The sequence below is a fragment of the Protopterus annectens genome, chromosome 5.part0 (genome assembly GCF_019279795.1).
Source record: "Protopterus annectens isolate FY-2018-M chromosome 5.part0, PAN1.0, whole genome shotgun sequence".
NCBI lineage: Eukaryota > Metazoa > Chordata > Ceratodontiformes > Protopteridae > Protopterus > Protopterus annectens.
The window spans coordinates 273201901-273224861 of NC_056735.1; the positions used below are offsets into that span (position 1 = coordinate 273201901).

Here is a 22961-nt window from a genome sequence, read left to right on the forward strand (position 1 = left end):
TGCCCTTACTAGTCTGAAAAATATGCAAGGAACACTACTTAGGGAAAAAAAAAACTTTCAAGATAAAGGATACAACCTTGGAGATGTCAACTGGTTGATGAAAAGTAATTAAAGTCTAGTGTGACTGCACAGTCAGGGAGTAACATTCACTCAGTCATCTCAAAGCAATTGACAATTTGGAGAGGGAAGAAATTTGAAGCGGATGAAAATCAGACAATATGGATCTAATATTATGGTAAGTGTCTAACTTTCATATCAAATGTTGTCTATTTCTATCCATTCAAAACAATGGGACAGAATCCTCAGCTGCCAATCTGGGTGGTATTAAGGAAGGACATTCCTTGAGTATGGTGGAGCCAAAAGAAGAGCGTGATCTGGATTGGGTGTTCAACTTATGATGAGACACAAAGGTGTGCACCATTGACCAAGTGGCTGCAGCATAGATGTCATTAATGGATAATCCTCTGCTAAAGGCTGTCGAAGTACAGACTGCTTTGGTTGAAGGTGCATTTGCTTTATGAGGTAAGGGTAATTTTTTTTTTATGATACACAAAGGAAATACAATCAGAGAGCCACCTGGACATAGTTACTTTGGAAACTGACTTTCCCAGCTTTGGTTTGGTAAAAGAAACAAACAATTGGTCATCCTTTCTGAAGTCTTTTGTCCTGTGTATATAGAATCTGAGTTGTCTGTGAACATCTAACATGTAATAAGTATTCCCCCTTTATTGGAGTACTTTGGAAAGAAAGCAAGAAGATGTGCAGATTTACTTAAATTAGATTTGGATACCACCTTAAGGATAAAGAATGTGTTAGTTCTGAGAGAAATTATATCTTTATGAAAAAATTAGAAAAGGAGGCTTCAGTGAAAAGGCTTGTAGTTGCGAGATCTGTCTGGCTGATGTTACTGCTACCAGAAAAATTGTCTGCCATGTGAGAAATTTTAAATCTGCAGTGGAAACGGGTTCAAAGAGAGATTGGGTTAAGGCTTGTAACATAACAGTAATGTCCCATGGCGGAGCTGGGTCTCTAATGGGAGGTCTCAGTAGAAAGGTACCTTTGAGAAATGCTTTTGAGATTTTAAGAGATGCCATGGGCATATCACTGTGTCTGACATGAAAACTGAAATATCCACCAGCGGTACCTATTAAGTAGTTGTGAAGCTGGGACCTTTGTTAAACAGATTAGACAAAAATTCAAGTATGGAAAGAACTGGTGCTGAAAAGGGGCCCAGAACTTAGGAGTAGGCTCAAACTGAAAATCTTTTCTGTTACTGTGGTAAATTTAAATTTTCCTCACTGACAGTTTCTGTGACGCAGAAAGAATATTGACTACTGCTAGGGGAAGCTTGGCATCTCTGGCTATAGTTAAAATTGGAAGAACCATGTGGTTAATTTCACAGACCTCTGATCTGGAGGAGGCACTCTGGATGGGTGAGTTAATACATCTGGATATTGATCCAACAACCATGGAGGATATACTAGGCAAAGCCTTTGGTAAGGAAACCATGTCTGTCGGGGCCAAAAGGGAGGAATGAGGATTGCTCTGGTCTTGTACTACCTTGCTTTCCATAAGAATTTGTTCATCAGTGGTAAAGGGGGGAAAGCATGCAGGACACCCAGGGTCCATATGTGGACTAGGGCATCCCTCTGTGACTCTCCCTTTGGAGGAATCAGGGCAAAACACTTGCTACACTTGTTCAGGTAGGAGGCAAATAGGCTGCAACAAGGTTGGCTCCAGGAAAGGAAAACTGTTTGTGTCGCTCTAGGATTGAGGGACCACTCATAAGGCATCAGTACTGTTCTGCTCAGTTTGTCTGCAAGTACACTGGAGGACCCCAGGATGTGCACTGCTATCAGAAAATGTTGTAAAGACATCGCCCATTGACAAACCTTCATTTTTTTTGACAAAGTGGGTATGACTGGGTTCCTCCCTATTTCTTGATGTACCATACCATAGTCATATTGTCTGTCTGTATGGATATCACACCCTTGGGGAGGAGGTCCTGATGTGCCTACAATGCTATCAGGATAGCTCTCATCTCCAAGACATTGGTATGAAGATTTGCATCTGTTGCTGACCATGAACCTTGGACCATCTTCTCTTCGAAATGTTCCTCCCAAACTGAGAAAGGATGCATCCATGATCACTGTCACTACAGGTGAATCCATCTGAAAAGGGCAACCTCTGGTCACAGACGGGGGATATGTGTTTTTTGCACACCTGTGTAATCTGAATTTTGAATGAAGAGTATGTGTGTATTGAGTCCATTGTACTACTAAGTTCCATTGCAGCACTCTCATGAAATATCTGGCTAATGGAATTATTAGAATTGTGGATGCCATGAGACTCAACAGACATAGAATTAACCTAACCGGTGGTGTCGGGTGGTGTAGGACTTGAAGAGCTGTTAGGTGAAGTGACTGGACCCTTGAATGGGAAAGGCTGACTATCTGAAGTCTGGTGTTTAGGTGACACTCCCTGAATTCTATATTCTGAGCAAGAGTCAGCTGACATTTTAGTAGCTTCATGGAAATTCCTAGTTTCAGTAGCAGCTGGAGTACATGATTCCTGTGGGAGATGAGGAAATGTTTGGTGAAGGCATTGAGAAGCTAGTCATTGAGATAAGGAAAGACTTGGATCCCTGAAGGCGCAGGTGCACAGCTACTCCTGTCATGATCTTGGTGAACACCTTAGAGTCTGTGGTTAGACTAAATGGCCATGCTCAGAATTGAAAGTGACTGGCTACCAGACGGAATCAAAATATTCTCCTGGAGTGTTTTACAATTCTGATATGGTAGTAAGCATCCTGGAGATCTATGCAATACATCCAATCATCCTTTCTCAGAAGAGGCAAAATGGACTGAACCATGACCATCAGGACTTTTGTCTGCCTTACAAATTCATTTAGATGAATGTGATGCAAAACAGGTCTGAGGTCCCTGGTGTTCTTTGGTACTAAAAATATCCTGGAGTGGATTCCAGACTCTTAACTGGTCACATGCGAACAGCTGGAATACTCTTTCTTCTAACAGCTTTGAAATGTCTGTGGCTGCCAAATCCCACTGACTGGGTGGCACACTGGGTACTTTATTCTTTACCTGTAGTGGGAAGGAAAAGAGAATTGAATAGCCTCTGGATATAACTATTAGCACCCATGAATCTGTTGTTATCATGTGCCAGACTTGTGGGTGTAAAAAGAGACAACCCTCAATTGCTTTCAGAGAGTAGCAGTTGAGCAACCATTCAGGAGCACTGAAAGGCTTTCTTGGAGAATGGGCAGTGAAAACCTTGATTGTACAGTCCACCTCTGCCTCTTCTGCATCATCTGTGTTACAACTGCCTCAAACTCTGCCATGAAGAGGTCTGTCACCTTGTGAGCCACGGAAAGAACTCCGATTTCTGGAACGACATCTTCCCTGATCTCTGGTTCCTACAGAAAGTTCTTTGCGGGGTGTAGCATCATACTGCCACTGCAGACAGAGTCTTATCTTGTTGCCATCTGGTGAGTGTATCCTTGACTTTTGGTCAAACATAGTGGAACCTTCATAAGGGCATTAACAAAGGATGACTTGAAGCCTTAAGCAAAGTCACAAAAGTGCATGCAGGCAAGACAAAGCATGATAATGCCGGTGCCACTGTACTGTCAGCTGCATTGTAAAGCAAACACATGACCACATTAGAGGGGGACTGTAGGCTGCAAAGCTTGGAATCCACAGTTTTCTGAACATCTGCAGTCAGCACTCCCTACGAGAGGGACTTGGTGATCTCTTTTGTCAAGTCTCTCTGGAACCTTGTTAAATGGGCTTTATTGTTCCGTGATATAAGGGTGAAAGTCACTGATGCATAAGCTTGCTTCCCAAATCTGTCAACTGCCCTAGATTCTCTATTAGGGGAATGAACAGATGAGCTTTTTTTCTGGGTCTATATTAAAAGAACCAACGTTTACTTAGCCAAATACCTAAACGCCAAGACATCTTCATCGAACCGCAAAACCATCGATCGTCCTGAAGCATGAAATCTGAAATGTTGAATCGTCATGGTTGGCCCTTGTGTGGTATAGCTCCGTAAGGTAAGTGTGCAATAGTCACGGACCTTAGAGTTAGGGTGCGGGTTAAGGTAAGTGCATGGATGGTAATGTATGTTAGATTTAGTGTAGGGTTAGAAGTAGGGTTTTATTCAGTGTATGTGTGTGGATTATTTAGTTTGTTTGGGTATAGCTTTTTAAGGTAAGTGTGCAATAGTTACGGACCTTAGGGTTGGGGTGCAGATTAAGTTAAATGCATACATGGTGGTATATGCAAGACTTAGTTTAGGAATAGAAGTAGGGTTTAGTTTAGGGTTAGAAGTAGGGTTTTGGTTAGTGTATGTATGTGGTTTATTTAGTTTGTTTGTGTAGGTAGTATGTAGTGGGCGGTGGGATGGGACAATTATGACATTTCCAGTTTTTGAATTTCACGGTTTAGGGCATTCGGTGTATTTGCAGTTCGTGGAATATGTGTCGGCGTTTAGGTATTCAGGTAAGTAAACGTTCGTGCTTTTAATATAGACCCCTTTTTTCTGATAGCTCTTTCTTTGTGGCTGCTGCCATCACCATAGCATCTACAGGTGGACCCTTATTTCAGTGCTTCCTGTCTTTTGGTATGGGTTCCATCATATCAGGGTCTTTCCATTACTGTTGAGCCATTAGGTCACTAAAGGGGTCAGTGGGAGGGGGGGGTACCACCCAAGACAATGTTGGTCTGGAACCAAAGGCCTCCATGAATACTAACTATCCAGAGAAGGAACTATCCTGTTTCATTAATTTCATAGATTTCATAGATTATTACTAGGCTAACTGCCCTAATGGACCATTTTTTAAGCCTAGCCAATTACCCACTGTGAAAATCAAACCCTGCACCTTGTGTTTCTAAGGTAAGCACCTTAACCACTATGCCACCCTCCCACCCTAAATGTTGTGTTACTACCATGCATTTCACTGCCAAGTCTTGAACCCAGAACTCTATGCACTACAGTCAGAGCAGCATACCACTAAGCTAAACCAGCAGCTAACTCTAGAATATTACCAAATGAGAATTTTCATAAAGGAAACAAGGGGAACCTTCTCCTTCATCTAAGTCAGCATCTTCAGTGAAATACTCTGATGATGTATCTAGGTGCTTCTGCTTGCACATCCATTTTCTGAGGACACCTTCTGGGGTGCAGTACAACAGTCAGAATCATATAGGGAGTTGATGAAGCAGACTTCCTCAGAAATGCTTGGTGTTAACTGTCCCTGTATGATAGGGTGAAGAGGTGAAGAAGCAGAGTGCAAATGGGGGTTTGGTTTGAACTGATCTGGCGGAAGCTACCTTATCATTGGAATTTGCCCAAACCCTTTCAAATGTCTCAAATGCTGAAGCTGCTATTGGAGCCGATGACTCCCTCTGCTCTGAAGAAGAGAGGAAAACCTCAGTGCCAACAAGCCCTGGCCTGGAAGCTGATCTCTGATCCAAGCTATCCAGGACCAAAACCCTAAGAGGAAGGGACAGCTCAGAGAATCTCAGTATCAACTTACTCCCTTGGAGTTTGGCTCTGAAGTTTAGGCTCCAAGTCCCATTTCGATCCAATGATATCAGAGTCGAGACAGATTGGGATACAGTTGGTGTTGAAGACATAAGATGCTCCAGTGCCAACAAAGGTGCCAAAGTTCCAATTAGTTCCAGTAAAACCAAACCCGAAGGTCAAACTGGTGCAGACTCTTGTAGAGGGGGCTAAGATGGTCAATATTTGATACCTTCCCAGGGGACAGTGCCAGTATAACCTCAAGATGTATCTGTGTTCTCATAAATTTTCTCATCATCCTTTTGACGTTGAGTTCTGTAAGGCTTCTTGACAATCGAGTGGCCGATGCTACTGATGATGGTCAAGAATGTTTTTTCTCTTGTAGAATTCAACAGTCCCGGCAAGTAGCTGGTTCGGGGAGATGAAGATTGGGCCCAAGGGATAGCTGGATCTGATCTTCTGGACATTTCAGGGTCAGGTCTGACTCAGATTTTCAGTTCTGGAGACCGTTTCTTTGCTGAATTGGATGGAAACTTGCTCCTTTCTTTTTCTCTCTTATATTATTTTTCTTTATCCTGGCCCTTCAGCTTAGTTTTTTCTTTCTTCTAAGGAAATGATGGATTAGCCCCTGTCTGTGCTGGAAGGAGCCCCTTTAATACCAATTTTTCCCTTCTGGTCTAGAGAGATCTAGCAATGATGGCTGCAGAAGCTTGACTTTCTATGCCTAGGTGAGTGGCACCAAGACAATAAACACATTTGGAGTGTGGGTCCTGATGAGGTAGGTTATGCCCACACTACAAGCATTTTCTGAAACCCGTCAATTCCAGCATATTTTGAAAAGTGAACTTTCTAACACTAATAATACTAATAACAGAAACTACACTACTGTATTATTATAATGTCTTACACTAAGTATAGAAAACTCTGCCTAACAGAGAAGCTAAAGGCCTTCACAACTTCCTAAGAAAAACTACCAAAAACAAAGTAAATATTTGTCCTTTTCCCTCATTCCTCAACAACTGGGTATTGGCTCCAACCTTAGATCCAACTCGGCCACATAAATTAGACTCTCAGATCCAACTCATGAGCTCTTCCCTCCATCCATGATGCCACAGTCAAACAGTTGTACCTCAGATCTCGATTGCTGCCATAATGCTACAGACACGGATCCCAACCATGAGAGCACTTTTGGGTACTATTCTGCTTACTGTAAGTAGTTTTTGCTTTTAATCTTTCCCATCAGTATTTAAAATCACCCGCCTCCTTCTCTTGATTGTTATTTTTCAAATACCTTGACCGATAGACATTTTCACCCTTTTCTCCCTATCTCTTGTTCTACCTTTTGGTAGTCTATTCGGTACCATTGTTGGCATTTGCCTGTAACTCTTACAAATTTTTTTCTACCCTTTAGAGGGTATTTTCTTCTACCATTGCTGGTAGTTAACCTAAAAAAAAAAACGTTCTTCTTATTTTAAACCGTCTACCTCTAATCTCTGTCTCAGCCAGCTTTTGTTTTCTTCTTCAGAAATGGCCAACAAATGGCCAACAAATGCATAGACTTTAAAAAGTGCACTACTGTGGGCATAAGATTCCTAACTGATGCCCACGGGGAGTGCGTCTACTGTCTCGGAGGATCACACCTTAACAGTGACTGCTCCATTTGTGCCACTTTTAATTCCAGGGCACTTAGTGATAGAAGAAATAAGCTGGTTCTTAAAGAGTTGTTGCTGCCTTCTTCTGTAAGGGCTCAAATCCCCAGTAAACCTATGAAATCCTCTTTGGAGGTAAAGGACTCATCTAAGTGGCCCCCTGCCCACTCTCCGAAGGCTGCTACTTCCACTTCTTCTTCTTCAGAAAGTCCACAGAAGATTCTGAAAAATACGGATCTGACTTCTTTAGATCCTAAGAGGAAGCACTCGGATCCAACTGTTCTTCCAGCTAAATCTCCTCAAACTCGCTCACCCAAGTTCACTACAGAACCTGTTTCACCTCGACTCCATTCCCCTTTTCATTAGGGGACTCCAAAGACACAGTCAAGGCCCCAATCCACCACCTCTTCCATTAGGTTCTCCAGAAGCCTTTCAGAAGCTGCTGTGGATAGGTTGATGAAGAAGTTCTTCAGAGCTCACATTCAGATGAGGGTTATCCTGGCTCCATCTTCTATCAAGTTCATGAGCCTCCCTTCCACTTCTCACATAATAATCTCGCCTTCTCAGATCCAACCCACAGTTTTGGGGCCATCAGATCTGACAGGCCCGAGAATGTCAGCATTGGATCTGAAGACTACTAGATCTTCAACTCCGACAGTGTCCCTGACTGGTTCTACTCCAATTCATTTGCATCAGGATGAGTCTCAGAGCCAAAGAGTCAGTGCCAGATCCAGGGGGCTAGGTTCCACTAAGATGTTGTCGGAGCCATCCTTGAGCCTTGCAGCTTAGGCACTGGACATCTCGGGTCCAACTTCCTCCTCAAGGCACAGATCCAGACAGGGTCAGTGCTTGGTAGTTTCAGAGATTTAAGCTCCACTGTGGCCAGCCACGGCTTCTCCCAGTCCTTCTTACTTTGAGGTAGTGGAGAGGGTTTTCTCTTGACTGAAAGATGGAACTACTATCCCCTCCTTGGAGCCTACATCCATTCCTTCTTTGTGCTTGAGCTCTGATTCTCTCAGGCCTACTCCACAGGGACAGCCGATACTATCTAGCATCAAGATAGTTCCCATCAAGGAACTCCCCCTCTCCTTGGATACCTCTCCAGACCATCCCACTGAAGAGGTTTCCCGAAAGAGAATGTGTAAAAGGAGACACACACATTCCCCTCTCACTGAAAATACTGACTTCAATGAAGGGAAAGAGTCCCCAAGATCTCCACTGGATGATGTCTCATTTCGAGACATCCTAGAGATTCTTAAGCAAAAAGGTGGATGGTCCTCAGATGCTCCTTCCCCAGAGGAGTCAGTTTTTCTGGAAGTTTTTGGGTCCAGCCCATGTACATCTTGGGTGACTCCCCCAGCAGATGAGATTATTGATTTAATCTCTCACTGGGCATGGAAGGAAATGGATACGGTGGAACCCATCTTCTATCACCCAGATAAATTTTTGGCCCAGCCAAAGGACAGATTATAATGGAGCAAAGGAGTCCTTGTTGATGATATGGTTGTGACAGCAGCCACTAAGAAATAGCTAGTGGAGCAGAGCTCCTCAGTCTATCCCCCTAACAGAGAGTCCAGGGCACTGAACAGGTTTGGAAAGCACATTTTTGCTTCAGCAACTTTGGCCTTGAGGTTCCTGAATTACTTAGCGCACTTCACATGATTACAGTGTAATTTGATTAATGAACTCTCCAAATCCCTCTCGAGTCCATGTCCGTGGAGGAATACAAAAGGTCCTCTTCACAGCTGACCACTCTATTATCTATCACCATTGGGTCCATGAGATTAATATTCCATGCTGCAGACAGTAACTCACAGGCAGCCGGTTTCAGACTCAGCCATGAGAAGACATTCCTGGCTGCATCTATGCAACTTTGCAAAGCCTTTCAAGTCTTCCTTCATCAACGCTCCCTTTGATGTAACATCTATGTTTGGCCCTACTGTATAGGAAACACTTTCTTTGAGTGAACAGGATGGAAAGACCCTGTCTGCCATAGGGATATGCTTTTCTACCCCTCAATGATCCTTTTCCAGGAATCAAAGAGGAGGCAAGAAAATTGGTTCCGTAAGTCCCAGGGATTTACATGGGGATACCTCTTCCAGAGGCAGAGGGGGCACTTCAAATGGAAGGCGCCATTTTTGCGGCAGAAGAGGCCCACAAAACCAGGGTTTCTGGGACTGTTTTTCGGATATACACTTTCAGCGCTCCTGAAGGGTTGCCCAACTGCTCACCTCTAGTGGCAGTCAGGGGGCGCTTGTCTTTGCATCCAGGCGCTTGGGCATCAATAACAAAAGATTCTTGTGTGCTAAGAATCATATCCAGAGATTATTTCATACCATTCTTCCAGATTCCCCCAACCAAAACAAGAAGGCTTCCTAACATACCACCTAGTCAGAGAGAAGGCGCAGATCAGGAAAATTCAAAGGCTGCTAGACAAAAGAGTAATCCTGGAAGTCCCACCACACCAGAAAGGATTTGGAACTTAATCAAGGTTCTTTTTGGTTCATAGTTTCATAGGTAGTGTCAAGAAAAGCAGGGATCTGAGACCAGTTTTGGATCTAAGCAAACTGAATCAATTTATGAAGATTTCCGACTGGTAATGATTCAGTCCAATCTGCCAATTTTATGCAAGGGCAATTAGATGTGCTCAATCGGTCTTCAGAGCATGTACTATCACATCAAGATGAGCAGAGATACCCGAAGATATCTACACTTTCGGCTGGGGGCCAGTCACTATCAGTTCAGAGCCATGCCCTTTGGTCTCACCACAGCCCCTAGGGTGTTTAACAAGTGTATGGCATTGGTAGAAGCTCACCTGAGACTGCTGAGATTCCAAGTGTTTCCATAGCTAGACAAATGGCTCCTCACCGCCCCAACTAATCATCTCCTAGAGCAGTCCAGGGACTATTTGCTCCAATTATATCAGTCACTAGGCATCTCAGTCAACACCTGTAAATCTCAGCTACAACCTGTAAAGAGCCTGGAGTTCACAGGTGCGGAGTTGAACGCAGTAAGTCAGGTAGCTTCTCTTCCTTCACAATGTGCAATCTTAATCAGGTTACAGGAGTAGCTAATCCTTGTTCATCCATCTCCCCCCACCAGACTTGTCCTTCAAACTCTAGGGTTGATGGCAGCGGCCATAACCTTAGTCCCTATGGCCTGCTTTTATATGCACATTCTTCAGTGGACTCTCGCTGTTCAGTGGTCGAGTCTGCATCATCTTCTATCCTTCCCAGTCAAACTCACTAGAGTCTGCAAGGATCGTCTTAGTTGGTGGATTAAGTCAGACATAGTTTCACTAGGCTGTCCCTTTATTCTATTCTCTACAGTAGCCACAGTGACCAAGGACACCTCCAAACTGGGGGGGGTGGGTTTATTTCTTGGGATGGACAATCCAAGTCACGTGGACCCTCGAAGGGTCCAATTCACATATCACTGTCCTAGAGATGAGAGCAGTCCTACTAGTGTTGCAGGCCTTTCAAGACGTTCTTTCTCAGGGGACCATTGCGATACAAACCAACAACATGACTGTGGTATGGTACATCAACAAATGGGGGGAACCCATTTTTACCCCCTCTGTTGAGAGGTAATGAGAGTGTGGCAGTGGGCAGCTACCTGGTCTAATCCGCATACCTTTATAGCTCATTATAAACTAGATGTGACATCCAGAAGCAGAGCTGCTTTTGATTCTGCAGTACTCCAGAATTTCCTTCCATGAGTGCCACCCAAGATTCACACAGCTGGAGACTCTGTCCCAATCGTTGAGGAATGAATGAAATTGGCAACATCAGATATTAAAGTTATATATTCATCATAGCTATGCATCTGTGCCATCCATTTTCATTCTTCCTCAACTCTCCTCACTCCTTTTCCTTTCCTTTCATTTTTAATTTCTGCAAATCTTTTGGGTTTCTAATACCATGACGGGAATGGACCACATTCCTAAGTCAAAGTACAATTAAAATTCATGAAATTGGTATTGTTTCAATCTTTGATGTCAGCCAGAAGTGCTCTTTGCAGCATCCACAATGTGCCCAGTAATGACTCCTTCTGCAATTTGTACGTTGTTACATGTATTGGTAACATATCTAAATACGACTGTAGATTATTTTTTATACGACCCGTTGCACCTACTATTATTAGAACTGTTTGGGTATCTTTCTTCCACATTGCTCTCATTTCTGCCTGCAAATGGTAATATTTTATGACTTTGTGTCTCTCTGTATGCAAGACACTGTAGTCACTGGGTGTAGCGATTTCAATGATCAATGCTACTTTTGTCTTCTTTTCATGGGCCATTATATCTGGTTTTCTTGCATCTATCTTTTGAACTGTTGGTAATGGGCGATCCCATGTGATGTAGACTTCATTATTTTATTGATGCTTTGTGCCTCATGTTTCCAGCGTTTTTTCAGCCACTTCAATATTAAAATGTTTGCACAATCCCTAGCACAACAGTCTTGCCACATTATTATGTCTTTCAGTATACAGTCCTTCTACCATTAGTATATCACAACCAGCAATAAGGTGTGCAACTGTTTCCAATTCTGTTTTACAAAACCTACATTTGTCTGTTTTTCCCACATGTTCAATGGACTTTGTAAACCAATGTGCACGTAGCCCACTATCTTGGGCTGCCAATATTAACCTTTCATCTTTTGGTTTGAATTTGCCTGTCCTTAACTATTCCTGCATTCAATGCTGATCAACATGAGGTTCTGCCAGGAGATTTCTATACTTGCAACTATATTTATGCATTTTCGACGTTTCTTGCCTTCTCATCTGATCCTTCACCTTATATTTCTTTTGTTTTTTGTCACATTCAGTTGCTGCCTAATTATCTACTACTTGTTTGATTTGCATTTCCGCTTGATGCCAATATGCTTCTGCTAGACTAAGCAGGGAAGTCATCTTAGATTTATTCTCCTCATGTTTCAAAACTTTCACTACGTTTGGGTCTTGTGAGGTTAGCAGATATGTGTGCATTCCCACGACTGCATATCTATACATGTAATCGATTTCAAGGAGGCCCATACCTCCTTCGGAATAGGAAATATATAATCTTGGTGGGCAATGATTTTTATAAATCATCTGATGAACATGAGACATCCTTCTTGTTTTCCTATCTAATCTATCCAACACCTTTTGGGGCCAGTCAATCAATCCAAAACTGTAAGTTGGGACAGGAAGAGCAAATTGGTTTAAAGCTTGAATTTTATTCCTAGATGTCAGCACTGTTTTCAGAATTAATCTAAGTCTTCTAAAATATTCCTTACTAAGTTTTATTACCATTTGTTCATGTTTTATTGTTGATCCTTCATCAATTCCCAATATTTATACACTCCCTCTTGCTCAAGTTCTTTTATATCACATTCTTGTCCCAAACTGATGTTTTCCCGGTGCTGCAGCCTTCCTGCTTAAAAGGTTGCTTTTGCACATTTATCAATATCAAATGACATTCTTGTATCATCTGAAAAAGTTTTGACTACTTGCAGTTGTGCTTTCGGTTCCTCATATGATGAGCTATGCAGTTTTAAATCATCGACAAAGAGAAGATGAGAGGTCTTTACACTTTGTTGTTTTCTAGGAGTCAAATTATAGCCATGACCTAATCTATACAGCTTAAAGAGTTAAGGGCAAGATAAAAACAGCAGAGGTGACAGGGAGTCACCCTAGAATATCCCCCTTTGAATTTTTATCCCTGGATTAATAATTTATCCTTTACCATGGCATAATTGCAAAGTGGTCTGCCACTGTTTCACAGTCACTGTAATGTAACTGATCAGTGTAGGGTTTATCTTATACATTTTTAAACACTCTTTTATCCATGAATGTGGGATACTGTCAAATGCTTTTTTGTAGTCAATCCATGCCATACTAACATTCTTCCCCTTTTTACAGTTCTCCATTATGACTTATTTAGCAACAAATGATCCTTTGTTTCATATGACTTTCCTTTATTACCCTTTTGTTCTATTGCCATGATTGACTTTTCTTCTAAATGATTATTAACTCTGTCGGCATCAATTCCGGTGTATAGTTTATACATTGTTGGAAGGCAAATTACTGGTCTATAATTTTTAGGGTACCTTGCAAGTTCACTCTTAAGTAGGACCATTATTCTTCCTGTTGTTAGTCAGGTTGGTGTTTGTTCGAGGTGAACATATAAATAGTTCTTACTTCTTACTCATGGCTAAATCTTCCTTTCATCTTCTAGAGTGACCTGGTGGACATTGAGGAAATCCTTTGTTCCAACACCTCTGTCTTTTCTTTTTTTATGACTATGTTTAGGGGTTTTAAGGCAGCAAACTCTATCTGAGGTACAGCTGGTTTTCTGGGACATTATGGGTACAGGGAGGAGCTTGTGAGTTGGATCCGACAGCCTAGTATATGCAGCTGAGTCAGGTCCAAGGTTGGACTCGTTACCAATCATTGAGGAAGAATGAAAATGGATAACTTCAGATCCTAATCTCGCGCCCCCCTCTTCCCATAATGCAACACAATACCTCTAACTCCTCAGATCGAGTTTGCTGCCTATGTCTATTGATTTATAGAGATAGGACAGATAAGAAGGAATTATGACTGAAACCATGAAACTCAAATTTCTTGTAATGTCCAATATTCTTCCAGACAATATAAGGCCAGGGGGTGGCTGGGTGGGAAGATGAGAAGGAATGAGAATGGACAACACATACACAAAGCTATGGTAAATACATAACTCCTAAATATGATGCTGTCCTTCTCATTCTTCCTCACTGATGGGTAGAGTCCCCAGCTACATAATTCTTGGAAGCCCATCAAGGAAGGATATGCCAGAGCACTGTCAACCAAAAAAGGTCTGTTTCTGGAGACAATGCCCAGTTTGTAAATCGTCACAAAAGTATGTGCATAGAAACAAATTACCATATGAGAGGTCTCTAACGATAAACCCTGGTAAGAGGGTTGATAAGATAGTCATAAAATTGATAGAATGTCTCTAGGATGCCAGGGCAATTCTAAACCACTTGTCAATGCATCAGCAAAATACAATCAGTAGTCTAAAACTGACCAGGAATACATAAGGGACTGCTTAACTCAAGTGGTTAGAAGGGAGGGGAAATAAACAGCTAGTGAGAAATTCTGTACTGTTGGTCTCACAGAAAAAGGACAGAACTGACCATACAGAAAGGATGATAAAAATTAACTAACGACTATGTCAATTGTTATTTTCCATCAGGGATAGGAAGTTCTTGTGGAGAATGCAGAAAATAGAAAATGGTCATTGCTCTGGAGAAGTAAGCATTGGGAGGATGAGGCAATTGCAAATATTTTAATGAATGTCTTTCGGCTTTTCCCGGTTAGGGGTCGCCACAGCGGAACTCCGGTCTGCTCATGATTGTCAGTGGATTTTACGGTGCCGAGTTGCCAGCCCAACGCCCAACCTTCAATGAAGGCACGCCCATTCACGCTCGCACCTACCAGAATGTCTTTAACGTCGCTTGACTGTGGGAAGGACATAGTAATGGAAATACCATTCTGTAATCCATTCAGGTAGTGTGTACAGACTCTGATTGACCAAAGCAAATGGGTGAAAGGAGATAAATTGTTAATTCAATTCTCTAGGCATTTTCTTTACTTGGAAAAAGATCGACAGTTGAACTGATGTCATAGCTACTTTAGGCATAAAGGGAGGACTGATTCCATTTATTAGTATTAGAGAGAATTTTGCCTTCTCAACAGGACTAGCCAGAAAAGGAGGGGGGGGGGTTAGAAGCTAAGAGAGGACCAATGTTTGAGAAAGAGAACCAAACAGGTAACCTAGCCATTATTTATTCATTATGTATTTATTTATTTGACATTTGTTTACCCAGGTAGACCGACTGGGTGAACAGAACCCATTTTCACTGGAGGCTCAGGAGGAAACTCCAAAGCATGCAAACAGAACATTGCAAGTAGAGGACCTGAACCCGCTGGCTAATGTCCGGAACAATGGAAGCAAGTCTGCATGTCTTACAATCATTTGACATAGAATGCCAGGAACAATGGAAGCAAGACTGCACCATCTTACAATCGCTTGAAATGGAGAAACCATACAAGACATCCCAGATGGGATTCAAGAAGGAGACAGAGAGAGAAAAAGACAGACAGAGAGACCACTGCAGACAAGTCCAAGAAATACAAATGAGGATGACAGAGCTCTACTTGCTGGCTTTGTAGACACCCCCCTGACACCAATGGCAGATTGGTAGAGTGACCTGGGGCCTGAGAGCAAAACCAAGCATCCCTTGGGAGTATTATCAAACGGGGAATTAGAAAAAGGTATCTACTGAACATGTAGTTACTGGGGAAAATGAGAAGATCGTGATAAGCTTGGCCCCAATGGCTAAAAAGCAGTTTGTCATCTGATTGAAGGAGTTCTCAATATGAATCAGACTAGGCCTACTGATGCTGTCTTCCAGACCATTCGACTGCCATAGTACATGTGTTGTAGTTCAAAAACGGTTTATAGAGTTCACCCACTGTCACACCTTCATGGTCTCTCTGTGCAAAAGGGAGGGTCATGTTCCTCCCTGTTTGTTGATATAGTAAGAAACTGGCATGTTATCAATGTACATTGCAATACACGTCAGATGGAGGACATCCTGAAAAATTTGCAAGACACAAAGGGTGCAGGTGTCATCTCTAGGACATTGCCATACAACCTAGAATCCAGGGGAAACTACATGCTCTGGAAAAGGTGTCACTTGAACTGTCACTGCTACCCAGATGGAAAGCATATGTGGTCTTTGTGGGGAGAAAAAAGGGGGGCCGGGGTAGCAGAACGTGCTGTCTAGAAAAGGACTGTTCGACTGGATCCACCAGTTAAAAGATGGTAACAAAGTGGTTTTATAGGAGCAGATAGGGGCTAAAAAGGAAACAGAATACAAGCTAGCAAAATTAACCTTGCTGGTGGGAGGTGGAAGTAATAGCGAGTTCCACCTTTTGATTTGTAAATGGTATGATACAGTGCCAGTAGTAGATTTGATTATGCCAAACTAATAGTAATGCCCAGGGATCTGGAACCTACGACAGGTAATCCCTAACTGTAAACAGCTGATACCTGGGTGGAGCAGTAAGGTAGCAGTCTTTCAGATATGAAAGAGACCTGAAATTTTCTGAACCACAGGTGAGCAGTCACTACTGTCATGAATATGGAAATACATCGTGGGAGCTGACGTAAGACTGAAAATCAGAGCTCTGAACTGGAAGTGACTGACTCCCAGCTAGAAGCTCTAAAGTTTCCTGGAGCAAGTGTTTAACTAGATGTGACAGTAAGTGTCCCGAAAACTTATAGAGCACATCCAGTCATCCTTGCCCAGAATGGCAGGATGGGCTGCACCATACTATCAGGAACTCTGGCGTCTAAGAAGGAAAAGGCAATAAGTTCTGAATAGTATGCTTAGAGTTGTAAGGCTGGTCCTGAAATCCAGGTGTCCTAAATAACATGCTCCCCTCCTAACTGCATCCACAGACAGTTAGAATCACATGGGGAATCAGACTTGCTCCCGTAAGCCATATATTCCAAGCTTAGTGAAAGGGAAGTGGGGCAGACTGGACTAGAGGTGGTAAGTTAAGGTGGTATGTCAGTCTCTGAGGTAAACCTGGAAGCTGGAGCCAGGAAGAAATCCAGATCCCAGGGAGATAATCCTGGAGCTACAACAAGCACAATGAGTCCAACCTCCAAGTAAAACTGAAGATACAGGTATAAGGAGAAAATAAAGAATAAATTCTGGCCCAACAGTGTCAGAGGTCAGTGTCAAACCCTGCCTGTAGAGCACAAGACACGGCCCTTTCAACTGCACCACCATGCTTACTGACAGGAAGAGGGAAGCCGTACCTCCCAAGAGCCCCTGTTTGTGAAGTAGGAAAGGGCATAAGGAAAAGACCAAAGGGTATACAGCAGCCCATGGGTCTAGTGGAATGAGCCCATAATGGCCATCTAGATAGGATAACCTGGCCCATTTCAGTTCCTTAAATGAAACAACTTAATGAAGAGAATAAACAATAAGCTAAAACCTTCTAGGGAGGAGGGGAGGGTAAGTTCTGGAATCATAGCAGCAGGGTAAAAACATCTTCATGGTAAGAAATGACAACTTGGACTGGAAAATCACACTGGATGAGCACTTGTGCAAATCTTGACTGGTAGGAGCTGACCAGACCTTGACGTCAGAAAGGAACTACAACAAGGAGATCTTATGATCAGAGGGGTGCTTTGGATCCGAAGAAGCTGCACTGGCTCAGCATTTCCAAGAAGACTTATAGAAACTGCACTGGGCCAGTAGCTCAGATTGGAAGGGGTTCAAATCCAAGAAGTGCCTGACACTTCTCTGTGGGATCCCAAGCTTAAGATACAAAGGAGGCTTTGTTAGGAATTGCACTGGCTCAACAGCTTGGATCTGAGAGAGACAGAGAGACAGAGGGGGAGAGAGAGAGAGGGGTTCATAACCGAGAAGTGACTGACACTATCTTTTCGGATCCCATGTTTACGATATGAAGAAGTTTTGTCAGAAACTGCATTGGCTGAACCATGGCCCAACAGCTCAGATCTGAAAGGGGGTTTCTAATCTGAGAAGTGCCTTTGTCAGAGACAGCACCAGCCCAACGGCTCAGATCCTAAGGACACTTTAGGTCCATGAAACCTACATTAGCTCAGTACCCACGGATCCAAATGCATCGGATCTGAGAACTGTTCCATTGTCCCCAGCAGCCAGTTAAGTATCACATCCTAGGTTTAGTATCCAAGGAAGAAAATATTCACACAGATTAGATCTGAAGGGAGAACCATGATACATAAGGAGAGATCAAAAAGAAAACATGGGACCAACCTATCAGATCCAAGGAAAAGGAGGAATCTGAAGGAGGCCTTGGAAGCTTCAGATCCAAAAGGCTGAGTCCTAGATCCTTGTTGGTGCTCTATTTCATTAGGTTGAAGCCCTGAAGGACCCCCCCCCCCCTTTAAAAAAAAAAAAAAAATATATATATATATATATATATATATATATATATATATATATATATATATATATAGTTCCCTATCAGAAGCCTGAAACACTATAAGCCTGAAAATCAAAATCCTGAAACCAAAAGCCTGAAAATTCAAAATCCCGAAAACCCAAAATCCTGAAACTCAAAATCCTGAAAACACAAAATGGACATACTGACGTCATTGTGGCTTTGCTATTGTTAGCCCTGTGGTGTTAGGTCATGCGTTAGGTTCAGGTAAGTGTCGGTTGGTTTTATGTTAGGGTTAGGGGCGGTTTAAGTGAGTTAGGGTTAGGGCGCAGGTTAGGCATGTATGCAAGAGTGACAAATATTGGGGTTAGGGGCGGTTTAAGTGAGTTAGGGTTAGGGAGCGGGTCAGGTGAGTGTGCGATAGTGACGGACCTTAGGGTTAGGGTCAGGGTCAGTTGGTAGATATTAGTGTCTTTATAGTGACATATTAGCATTATTTGTGTTTTCAGGATTTTGAGTTTCAGGATTTTGGGTTTTCGGGATTTTGAATTTTCAGGCTTTTGGTTTTAGGATTTTGATTTTCAGGCTTATAGTGTTTCAGGCTTCTGATAGGGAACCATATATATATATATATATATATATATATATATATATATATATATACATATGTATTACCACACACTGGAGTAAAGATAGTTCATAACTGTCCACACATCTGCACTGTGTTTCTCCTGGTTCAGCCAACCAGACAGGATCCGAGGAGTGGGAATCAAAGATGAAGCTGACCAGAACACAGCAGCTCTAACACCTAAAGACGTATGCCCAGGAAAAAGCAATGACTTTGGTCTGAAGACCAGCAAAAGACCAAACCACAAAAAGCAGTTAAATTGCACTATGCCAGATGCCAAGCCCTTATCTATCAAGCATAATTCCCAACCTCCTACCGGAAGAAACCCTATAACATACCAGTGGACATACTGTGACAAACTGGACAGTTGAGAGGCATGCTCTCGCATAACAGAGAAAAAATTAACATACTCACAAAAGGCTTCTGTTACAGGTACCTAAGGTGTCCACCAGAAAAAAACATGTATGCCAAATAAACACAAAAAGATCATGAGGGAAAGAGTGCACCACTGACAAATACAAATGGTGGACATCTATTAAGCTTTAGGCTGACAAGCCCACATACTACTGGAAGCTATAACCAGAGGCAACCAGTTTAGAGGAACAACACCAGAGTTGAACAGAACGAAGCGAAGAACAAGGGCTGGACAACCAGGCAAGACCACAAGCTCTGAGAAGGCAGGAAGGCAAAGGTGATAGTTCCTTAAGGGGACAGATACAGAAATACTGTGCTCAAGCACACCATAAAAACAGATTGCAGGGAACCATATTTAGTTAAATAATTAACAAATATCAATCATATACAAATAAAATCCACTTTAGACAACAAAACCACTCAAGCATTGATATAGCCTTAGGTCCAACACTTTGTTTCAAAAAGAAGACAGAAGCAGTAGCGGGCCATAGCTAACTTAGTTATCTCAGAAAAGGAAAGGTCTTATACAGCAGAAAAATGGCGCAAATGGCACCTGAGATAAGAGAAAGTGAGACAGAATAAACTGCTCTAATCTGCAGAAACCTTCTTACTAGAGGGAGTTTAAGCAGATAGTAAAAAAACGATCAAGACAATATTATAGGTGATCACTTATCTGTAAAAAAAAAGCACTGACTAAACCACTGCAGCTCAAGAACAAGGAAGTCTGCATCTATACCCTGAGGCAGCAAACAAGATCTGAGGTGTTAGAGGTATTGTGTTGCATTATGGGAAGAGGGAGGGGCTTGAGGTTAGGATCTGAAGTCTGGAAAATGCGGCCAAGTCATATCCAAAGATTGGATCCATAACCCATCAGTGAGGAAGAATGATAAGGACAACATCATATCTCATAGTATACTTTATTTTTGCTGGTGGGGGGGGGGGCAATAGTTGTATAAGGGGAGACATGAGTTTGTTTGTCATGGATAGGCACTTCTTGTAACAGTTTTTTGTATGTGTTTTGTGGGTGAGGAGTTTGCAGTTTTATGATATTCTGTTGTGGTCACATACTGACTGCTGGATGGGCTCTCATGGCCAACAACTTTCACATGCTTCATTTCAACAGATGCCACTGTTGGGAATACTTTCTTCATACATACAAATGTATGTACCGATATCATGTGTGTTGGTGGGTACCACCTTCCTGTAGTGTGCATACTGGGCATCCTCAGAGGTCACAAATATTTGTGCACAAGACTACCTTACTAACAATTTATCATACACACCAGCACACACACTCTAGGTAATGACAGCTACAACACTGCACATATGCCTACACATCCAACCACTGGGCAAGGTTAAAATATAGGCAAGCAGGAGTGTGTATATATTTCCTGCTTTGTTAATACATATCTACATTCTGCTCTGATAGGTCTCATGTCACAAAGATACTAGTAATGTTTGCTTTTTCCTCCCTCTCTGCTGCTATCCTTATTTTTTTCTCTCCATTTATGTTTCAATTTTCAATAGCATCTGCTATGTTTATGTCAGTGGTTGGGCTAGATCACTACCCCCAACTGGTCCCACCCTTCTCCTGCAACAACTCCAATGGGCTCCAAGCCTGCTTCCCCATTAAGTGCAATGGGAGACAGACCCATGTGGCAACTGGCAGTTGCTCACCTGAAAGTAATGCACCACAGCCATGGGAAGGAAGGAGGACTAGATCATTACTGATGATCACTATTGCCACTTTTGACAAGCCTTCAAATGATCAACAGAAATGAGTATTTTCATCAGTACCACCATGTGCCTAGTTTACAAAACTTTTAACGTTAATCTCACAAAACAGGCAAACACTACATTTTTAAAACTACTTATCTACTGAACATTTAAGTTCATACTATAAGGAGATAAGCAATGTCCAACTATTTTAAAATGCATGTGTTATGGTACAGCAAATTCTAGTACTGTCACAGTAAGAAGGTTATCATCCAAATGAATACAGTAATTTTAGTAAAGTGAGAATTGATATTATCTTATGTCCCATAACGTGATACTGAAACTACAGTAAAATGTTAGCACTTACTTGTTATGATGCCGGCTAATGCTAATACAAACTGACTTTCATCAGAGTCTAAGTCTTGCTGTAGTTTCACATCTCCATCCAAAGATTTGACAAAACTTTCAATTGTCTGCCCTGTCACAGTGAAAAATTTCACAGCTTTGTTCTAAAAGTGTCAAAATGAAACACAAACTGATTTTACAAAGTGAATTTTATCCAAATTAACTTTATCAGTCAAACTCCTAACAGCACAGTAAGTGTTTATGTAATTTATATAGTTCTGGAACAGAAAATACAGACTGCATGTAGCTCAACAGAAACAAAAGTCACATATTTACCATAATGACACTTCTGTAGGTTTGGGCCCATCCTCACCAGGACCACTCAGCACTTCAAACTTTCCTGGGCTGCTGCATTCCTCCCCTTTCTACATAATTCACTGTGACAACTCCCCTTTCCAGATATGAGGTAACCATGCTGAAGCTGAACAGGAGCCAAAGAAGCAAGATCACCCCAACCAAGATGGGGAAAGAGGGATGTGCCATACTGTGGAAGGATCCACTCCTTTACATAACATTTGCTATGTGGATCCATCCTCAGTAATTTAAGAGAGTGCCTCAAGCTACACTAGTCAGAAGTACCCCAAAACACTGCAGTTCCAAAGGAAGCTCAACACCCAGAAGGCATACATACATTGTAGTGCTTCTAAAAGGTATTCATGGGCACTACAAAAAACTATGAAACCAAGAAATGGCTGCATGTATATCGTCTACCAATGCATTTCTAAAGAAGACTGATAAGGCAGCTAAGGTGCTAGTGGAACAAGCCCTTGGATAAACAAGTAAATTACATTTGCATAAGTCTTACTTACTTGTAACAGAACAAGTTTGAATATTTACTGCTTCAGTGGAATTTTGGATTCTGTGTCAGCACAAACCTACACTGGCAGCTTTCCAGAGCTTAGAACCCCCCCTCCTCTGACTCTATGGGATAGGAGATTAGATAAGCCCTTCCATCAGGGGAAGCCTAACCCCTGTGAAATAAAATCAAGGTACTTATGTATTATCGCAACTAGATTTTCACGGTTGCGAAACTCGCATACTGCAATGAAATGGAGTGCAGGAAACACCGTGTGCAATTCTTCTTCCTGTTTTGCGTGCATTACACATGCATGCTTCAATTCTCATGGCTGCTGTGTAAAAGGAATACTGTTACTGTAAGGAAGGAATGCTGCCAAGAAAAGTACACACACATGGAAATGCTTTAGGTAAAGTCTTTATTTCTAAATGTTTGTAGGCAGACTTGAAAGGAAACTTTTGAAACATCAAGTTGCAGTAAGGAATGGCTTGCAAAAGTGTTGGCGGATAATGTTGAGAGGTAATTCTGGGGTCGTTTCTGATGGGAGACATTGGCAGCAGTAGGTCATTTTTGTGTTGTTGGTGGTATCCTCGGACAAACACAGATTGTACTTTAGTGTTTTTGGAAGGTATTAGAGCTGAAAATATGTGGATTGTTCATTTGCCGGTTTTGTCTTTTTTTTTTTTTTTTTTTTATGGGGGGAAAGTTGTCACAGATTGCAGTCAGGAGTGCTTCAAAACATTTCTTTGGGTCGGCAAGCTGGGTTTCACAACACATGCTGCCGGTGAAGTGCATACATAAATAGCCAAACTTACTTTTTAATTTTTATTGATAACCC

The 22961-nt window shown here is 42.1% G+C and overlaps 1 protein-coding gene across 1 annotated transcript in view; it reads right to left on the reverse strand.

The window, feature by feature from the left end:
* Positions 1-22961, reverse strand: part of LOC122802575 (heat shock transcription factor 2 binding protein) — a 1640599-nt gene that overhangs the window by 960885 nt on the left and 656753 nt on the right. Inside the window, exon 5 of the mRNA XM_044072245.1 lies at positions 21290-21431. Within this exon, the coding sequence (XP_043928180.1) occupies positions 21290-21431 (142 nt within the window). The remainder of the gene's footprint in view (positions 1-21289; positions 21432-22961) is intronic.